Raw genomic sequence first — 8,243 nt, forward strand, 5'->3', positions numbered from 1 at the left:
CACAATACAAAAAGATAGGATGACATATGATTTTCTTGTCTAAGATCCCGCCTATGAATAAAACCATTCAGAATATTCATTCTACCATGTTAGTAAAATGTTGAAAGACTAATACTACGAGTGTTTTAAAATGAATATACTTTTTCTTTCATTGGTTGGGCCGGTTGAACGAGTCGAATCAGGTGAAGAGCTTTTCTGCATGTTGAGATTAGGGGGAAGGGTTTTAAACCCATATAAGTAGGATAAGATAAAATTTTAAGAGATTATACACCTGCATGTAAGGTTAGGGTGGGCTTTAAATCCTACTCCATTCTACTTATTTTAGTCCTTAGATGTAGATAAGCATAGTATTTTTGTAAAATTAGATGAAAAATTTTTGTTTTGATACTTACCTAAAACCAGTATGATTTGGGTTTAAACGTGAAGTCCAAACTCCTTTTGATGCGTGAGCTCTAATGCCTTCTCCGGCGAAGGGATGCCGCACGAGTTCTTCAGAGAGGTTGAGGGAATATCTGCAAGGGACTCCGATGCTTAAGTTAGTAAGAATTTTAGGCAGGTTTTTTAGTATATTAAAATTGAGAAATACCTAAGTTTGATAAGGTATTTAGAGTAAAGCACCAACCCGGTCCATATCCATTTTTCCGAATGACAAAGCGACCCTTAACCAAAAACACGATCTATTTCGGTCCATAACCCTGTGCTCCGTCTGCCACCGCGGTCCTTTTGTGACTTTCACGGCAAAAACTCAACGAAAATTGCTGACGTGTGTAGGCGAGTGGATGATATGGATGGCTTGGGTGGTTACGTGGAAGATGGAATCCCACGTGGCTAGGTGAAATGGACAGGGTCCTTTCTGTCCTCGTTCACAACACAAAAATGCCATCATTTTGAGGATTCCAGGCGTCTTTATTAGACGAGTCTGGTCGTCAATCTCCCCTATATCGTGTATGGAACCGATACCAGCATGAGCAATAGCAGAGATCATGGGAGTGGAAGAGATGCGTCGAACAATTAGGGTAGGAGTATTTCTGTGAGCTCCGTTGGTAGTGCTGGAGCGAGGAAGAAAAAAAGATTCGTTGCATCGAGATGCAATTGTGGGATTCATGCAATTCTATTCATGTCGTCAACACAGTCGAACCCTAATAGGCTATTCTTTGGATGCCCAAATTTCAAGGTATGAAATAATTAGTTATGTTTATATTCCTGCCAAGATCTGTAACAAGCATCTCTTCATTGCAATTCTAGTTTTTCTTCTTTTCACTGTGCAGACTGCAGAATCTCATTGTAAATATTTTCTATGGCTGGATGAATATGTTTTACTATTTGAAGAGGAGCAAATAAATGATGACAGTCTTTATGGTCAAAATCCAAAGCAAAATCATTTGTTGGATGCAGCTGTTTCGATGGAGAAGAAATTGACAAAGCTAGAGGACAAAGTTTCTAGGTTAGAGTTGCAGATGAAAAATTCTAGGCACGTTAAGTGTAATAGGTCTTTTAGTTATCCATTGATGGTTGTTGTGTTTGTCTTTGAAGTTGTATTTGCAAATTATCTCCGTTAAACTGGATAGCAGATAGTTAGTGTATGATGTTGGTTTTGTGTTGGAAGTGCCTGTTGCTGAGATAGTTGTATCACTTAACAGTGTAAATCCGAATTTATTAAATAGAATAGTTGTGTTGGTTGTTTGGAAAAGATTGATTGTGTCAAAAAATAGAATGTGTTATACTCAAGTTCTTTCATTCCATGAAAAGCAATCCAGTAATAACTAACAGTAATATGTAACATTAACAAGTTCATACAGTTACCAAATGTCAACATCTTGTGCACAAGGTGACTCCAAAAGTGGGCAACATATAACCCTATATACCAACATCAGTAACATAAAGATAAATAGAGTATTATAGGTCCTTAATTAACATAGGCTATCAAAACAGAAAGTAAAAAACTATTTGTTGTGGCTGTATGTAAGCTAGTTTATCAAAAAGACATCATCTACTTGTTGGAATACAAACCTAGGACTACACTTCTAGTTCTTCCTAGGAGGCATAAATCCAGGAGTGGGAATGAACTTGAATAGTCTTGATGCAGTTCCGGAAGTTGATACGCCCATTGTCTCGGCACTAAGACCATGTTGTTGACTTGGTTTAGGCATCTTTGATCCCGTAGGAACATTAATCTCATTGTTGGGTAGAATTTGTGTGCTAGTAGGAGTGGGAAGCCTAAATTGAGGTCTAATGATTGGAGGACTCTGATTCTCCATAGAACCTTGAATAGAGGTGGAGAAAATTGGTGGCCTAACAATTGGTTGCTTCATCCTTTGTGGAGGTGGGTTATGCAAGTTGGGGGTCTCAGATGCTACCTGTAAACCAACAGTATTGCAATGTGTGAAACAAAAATAAGATTAAGACATTGGTAAATATAATGCAATTGTGAATTATGTCACTTACAACATCTGGTTGGGGAGCAGACTGTGAAAGAGGAATTTCATCTCCTTATCCCACTGTTGAAACTTCTTTTGGTGCTAATTTAGGTAGCTTCTTTTTTAGTTTTTTGTTTTTTTTGGTTTTTTTTGCCTTTGTCTACATTCATGAATAGTATACATTTTAATCTATAGTCAACAATAAAACTCATGAACACATTTAAACTAAGTAACCCTACAAACTACTTACCACAGGATCTAGAGAAGTTCCTTCAACACTAGCATTCAAATTCTGTGTGTGTGTGTCATTATACAGAGATGGCAATTAAATGCTTCATCAATTTTTGCAATGACAATTAAAACCCTGACCAAACTATCATGTGACACTTAAATCCTTAACCATTCTAATTATATGACAAATCGAACCTTAAAGAAGTCATACCTGTGTGGTGCTAGCAGAGTCCACTAATGTATAACCTTAAACCCCTTCTTGCAGGCATCCAAACTAATGTATAAACTATCGAATAGTGGCAGGGACTCAAGTTGGAAAATTACTTCCATCAAGGCAGTTGATCCTAGGTTACTTCTATGCAATTCTATCAGGTAATCGTGTGTCTTTCCATACTGTGCCTTTTCACTCCCAATGACAACCTCTCTCGCAACCTTCAATGCTCGAGCTACCATTCTGGGATTGATTTTCACATTGTATTCATCTATCATATGATCCTAGCTGCACCTAGCTTCAGGTCAGGTTGTGTGAAGAGCTTCTTAACTAACTTATCAGTCACCCATGCTCTATCAGCCAAGTTGCTACCAAAATCCCGTCCACAATTGTGTTCATTGTAAAGAGTTTTGATCTGAAAGCAACCTTTTGAACTGTTCCAGGAAGTAAAAATTAGCCAAGGACATTCTTTACCTGCACAAGCTGCCCTCACCCTCAACTTCTCATTCTTAATGTATAAAACATCTTTACCCTCGTGCACAAAATAATCTTTCAGGGCTTTCTTAAATGATTCCATAGTAGGGAACAATTGTCCAACCTTAAATTGGACCTCACCATATTCAGTGTCCTCATCAAAAGTGTCATAGGTTGTTTTACCCTCATCTCCAAATGAAACTGGACTGTTGAACACCTCACTTTCATACTCATAAGGTTTCTCATATTCACTATCTAGCTCTGCTGCAGTTGGGTCTGGTACATGGTCTTCAGCTCCATCAGCAGCATTTGTTGCATCCTGTCCAGTAAGCCCATGTTCTTTGGAGCTTCTTGGACCTCCAAGCTCTGACCCAGGCCCACTGTTCTCCCTCTGCATACCTTGCTAACCAAGCCCCTCCTTTAGCATATGTTTTCTCCTAACACCAGAGTATTTCCTACTAGCCTTTTTCTTAGTTGTTTTAGGGGACATCTTTGGCCCATCTTCTGCTGACTTAGTCCCTTTCTTCTTAGTCACACCAGTTTTATTTCTTCCTTTAGGTGACATACTCTCCTTAACTCGAGTCTTCTACTTGTTCTTCTTCTTATTCAAACTGTCATCACTCCCACTGTCATCAGACTCATAACCAGGAAGAGGCGGCTTATAAGCCTCATCCTCAGTGCTTTTGTATCCATCATCAGAGGAAAATGATGATGACTTAAGGGAAATGTCATCACTGGAAATCACAACGTCCTCCCCAACCCCCTTACCAATTACCTCTGGTAAGTCCACAGGATGATCAAAGTAGATGTAAAATTCATCTGTATGCCTATTCTTATTAAAATCCTCCCTCAGTTCATTAATTTCTTTATCCCCGTGAATGGCATGACGTCCAGATTCCATATCAGAGGCAGTCATGTCACACCAGTATATTGTCTTAAACTCCACGTAGCCTAACTCTTTAAACAAAGCAACCAAATCAAAGTAATTAATCAGGTCAACATCCATTGGTGGCCACCTATGAACTTTCCCATGCATGTAGCTAAGAAATCCTTCACTGTCCTTCTTGAAATTCCCTCCATGGTAAAACATAGGGGTTACCAGACATTCAGACATCTGAAAAAGTGCAAAAAAATTTTGTTAACTCCTAATTAAAAAATTTAAACATGCAACACAGTTCCTTTAATCTTACATCAATTTAAATAGCCAATCCTAATAATTTGTTCCAACTTTCACTAATTTTTTAACACATTTCTACACTTTCATCTTATTTAAATACATAAAACTCATAGGATATGGCAACAGAAACAATATTTTAAACTCTCTATACCCCACCATGGCTAAATGCAAACAACAATTGTAGAATGAGGACCACATACAAGCAAAACAGTGAAAGGGACAGTAGCGACACCAACCTGTGCTGTGTGCCAAACCGTCCAACTTCCGTCAACAGCGCCGTCCAGCAACCGTCTACATCTCCGTCAGAAGCTTCGTCAGCAACCTTGTCACCAAGCTTTTCACCACTCACCCCTGCCTTGATGGAGAAGAGAGTTGTCTGGTAGGGTTTAGAATGTAATTATGTTACAGAGTCAAGGGATTTTTAGGGGATAATATATAAGGCGCAAAACCAAACGACGCCTGGAACCCTCAAAACGATGGTGTTTTGTATTGTGGATGAGGACAGAAAGGACCCTGTCCATTTCACCTAGTCACGTGGGTTTCCATATTCCACGTAACCACCCAAGCCATCCATGTCATCCACTCGCCTATACACGTCAGTAATTTCCGTCGAGTTTTCGCTGTGAAAGTCATAGAAGGACCGCGTTGGTAGACGGAACACAGGATCAGGAACCGAAATGGATCGTGTTTTTGGTTAAGGGTCGCCTTGTCATTCGGGGAAATGGACAGGGACCGGGTTGGTACTTTACTCAGATATTTATATTGTAGAAAAGATAAGTTGTTATCTTTTTGTAACTTATCCACCTATAATGATAAGTAGATATTCTCTCCTTTTATCTAAAGATTGTTATGATATCATATTTGAATAATGAACATATTTGTAAGTGTAGATAAGATTTTGCATACTAAGTCAGATACATGAAATCAAGTGTATGAAAAAAATGATTTTAGACTCTAAAATGAGTTTTAGTCATTTTAAATTTGATTTTGAGTTATGGGACAGAGTATGAATTTTTTTTTTTTTTTTTTACTTATCATTAGAACATCATTCTAATATTTGTATTTGATTTATATTATTTTAATAAAATTTTAAACATAAAATAAATATTATAAATGATTTTATTATTTTTGCTACATGTTGTAAAAATTGACTAATCCTTTTGAGAGATAAAATATGAATTAGAAAAAAATAATGTGTACAAATATAAATAACAAAAAATTATTTTGGTAAACTAATAATTAGGTGCATCCAAACATACAAAATTACTGGGTAGATTAAAACCCAAACCGACGATGAAGAAAATAAAATTGGTGAAATTGATATTGGATTATTGGGGTGATGGCTGAATTTTAATTTTTAAACATACCTCACAAAAACCACGGTTGCAAACGCGGTGTTGTAAACTTGAAGGAAAATTACGTTCAAGCATAAAGTTGAGGATTGAGGATTGAGGATTGAGGGAGACTTTATTTCACGGATAAGGAGTGCCGACAACGAGAAAAAAGAAGACTTGGGAGTTTGGACTTTGGACTCTATATCTTAATTTCACGACCGAAATATTCTTAAATTTGAGTGCAAAATCAGGAATACGCATTACCACGTTATCTTCACTACAAAATTGACTTGTCTGACCTTTTTTTTTTTTTTTTAAGTAAAGGATGGTATTAGATAATAGATATTCAAAGGGCCCAAAATTGACTTGCCTCAGCCTGACCTTGGATAGTTTTCGCTTTTCAAACTATTAATTTATCAACAAAAATATCTTTTAAATTTATTAAATAACAAAAATATTCTTAAAATATTTTAAAATTCAATAAAAATATCCAACTATTAAAATTCTTAATAAACATTTTATAAATTAAATTTTGAGGTAACTTTTTTGTAGATATAATTAAAAAAAATATTTTTCTTCATAAAATTTAGTAATTTTATGCTAAATAATTTTTTTTTTTTTGCAATTTTTTTGTTGTAAATGAGCAAAAATATCTTTAAAAATAAAAAGATTTAGAGATAGAACTTTGTTATCATTTTTTCATTTATATTCTAAATAGTTATCAAAATATTTTTACAAAAATTCAGATAAAATTTACAAATAATTTACTAAATACAAAAAATATTTGTCACTTATATTTGTATTTTTTTAGATATTGTTATTGCATTTTAAAATGAGTGTATTATATTTTTGAATTAATGAAAAAAAAGTTTGAGAAACCTTTAATAATGGAAAAAAAATCAAATGTCACGTTTTTGAATTGTCTAATAATAACCATGACTATAGAATAGGTAAAATCGTTACCATAGAATATGTTATGATCATTGACTATAGAAAAAATTATGGTCATGATTTTAAACTAGTGTGACTATAGAATAAATTATGGTCACACTTTAAACTATGACCTAAAATATTTGATGAAAATTTGATAAGCGTAACTAAAAGAATGGTGACCGTAGAAAAAAAAAACCATGATTATAGAGCCATAATCCCGTTAGGATAGGTCATAGTAAAAAACCATAACTTAAAAAAAAATAAAAAAAGTGACTATATATAAACCTCTAGTCACAAGCAATTTTTATTAACTATAATCACAATTTTAAAATATGACCATAAACAAAAAATGTTGGAATGATTTTTTACTTTAACAAATTTAAATTATACTTCTAATAGCAATTTGATAATTCAAAGATATTTTTGGTGATTACACATCAAAACAATTAAAAACTAAGAAATAAAACTAGTAGTATAATATGTGTAATAAGAATTAGTAAGCCATATATCCTATATCTTTTTTTTTTTTTTTTGGTCTAAGAACTTGTTGAAATGGTTAGAAATGTATAAGAAGAGAGTTAAATCGTGCTCTAAAAATTTTTTTCAAATAAAATATAAACTCAAGAAATTTATCAAACTTTTGGACTTGTGAGTACTAGGAAAATATATGTTGGATTTGATTTGATGAAAACTTAGGCTCAGATTATAAAAGAAAATGTTTTCTGAGGCGCTTTTCTAACAATTTCTTTATTCGTCATAAAAAAATTTCTTTGTATAGTTTTAAAAATATTTATGTTATTATTTATAAATTTTTTATTATATATTTTCATCTTTTAAATTATTCATTTATACTTTACCCGCACAATTTGAAAACTTCTGGTTAGTAATCACTAATAACATCATTAAAAAACCAATTAAAAAAAGATAACTCTTTAAAAATTTAATTGAAAATTGATTAAAAAAATAATTGTTCATGACTTTATGAGTAATTTACTATATAAAATATTTTGGTAAAAATATATTATCTATCTATTATATATTACTAAAATTAGATTTCTTCAATTAATAGCATAACTAACGTGATATGTTCTTAAAATTATTTTTTAATTTATTTTATTTGATTCATTTAAATTTATTAATTAAATAATTAATTATTTAATTTGATTGAGATAAATATCAAATTATTTAATATTTTATTTGTTCAAATTAACTATAACTAATTAATTACATTAATTATTTGATTTGACTAGAATAAATAAATTAATTTTGTTTAGTTTATATTAATTTTTTGTCTTATGTATTTCGATTAATGATTTTTAAACGTATTATAATTAAATATTTATTTAATTTGATTAAAATAAATGTCAAATTATTTAAAATTTTGTTTGACTACATTAACTATAACTAATTATTTATATTAATTATTTGATTTGACTGAATAAAAGAATTGATTTTGTTTTAATTTG

At 32.7% G+C, this 8,243-nt stretch overlaps 1 protein-coding gene across 1 annotated transcript; it reads right to left on the reverse strand.

Annotated features, from left to right (window-relative positions):
- Positions 1-2,947: 2,947 nt before the first annotated feature.
- Positions 2,948-3,730, reverse strand: LOC148562519 (uncharacterized). The gene has a single exon (XM_088489253.1). It carries the CDS (start codon positions 3,728-3,730, stop codon positions 3,134-3,136), a length of 597 nt encoding a protein of 198 aa, XP_088345379.1. The 3' UTR covers positions 2,948-3,133.
- Positions 3,731-8,243: the final 4,513 nt, after the last annotated feature.

Source organism: Arachis ipaensis, chromosome B6 (assembly GCF_059453495.1).
Source record: "Arachis ipaensis isolate K30076 ecotype BB chromosome B6, ASM5945349v1, whole genome shotgun sequence".
NCBI lineage: Eukaryota > Viridiplantae > Streptophyta > Magnoliopsida > Fabales > Fabaceae > Arachis > Arachis ipaensis.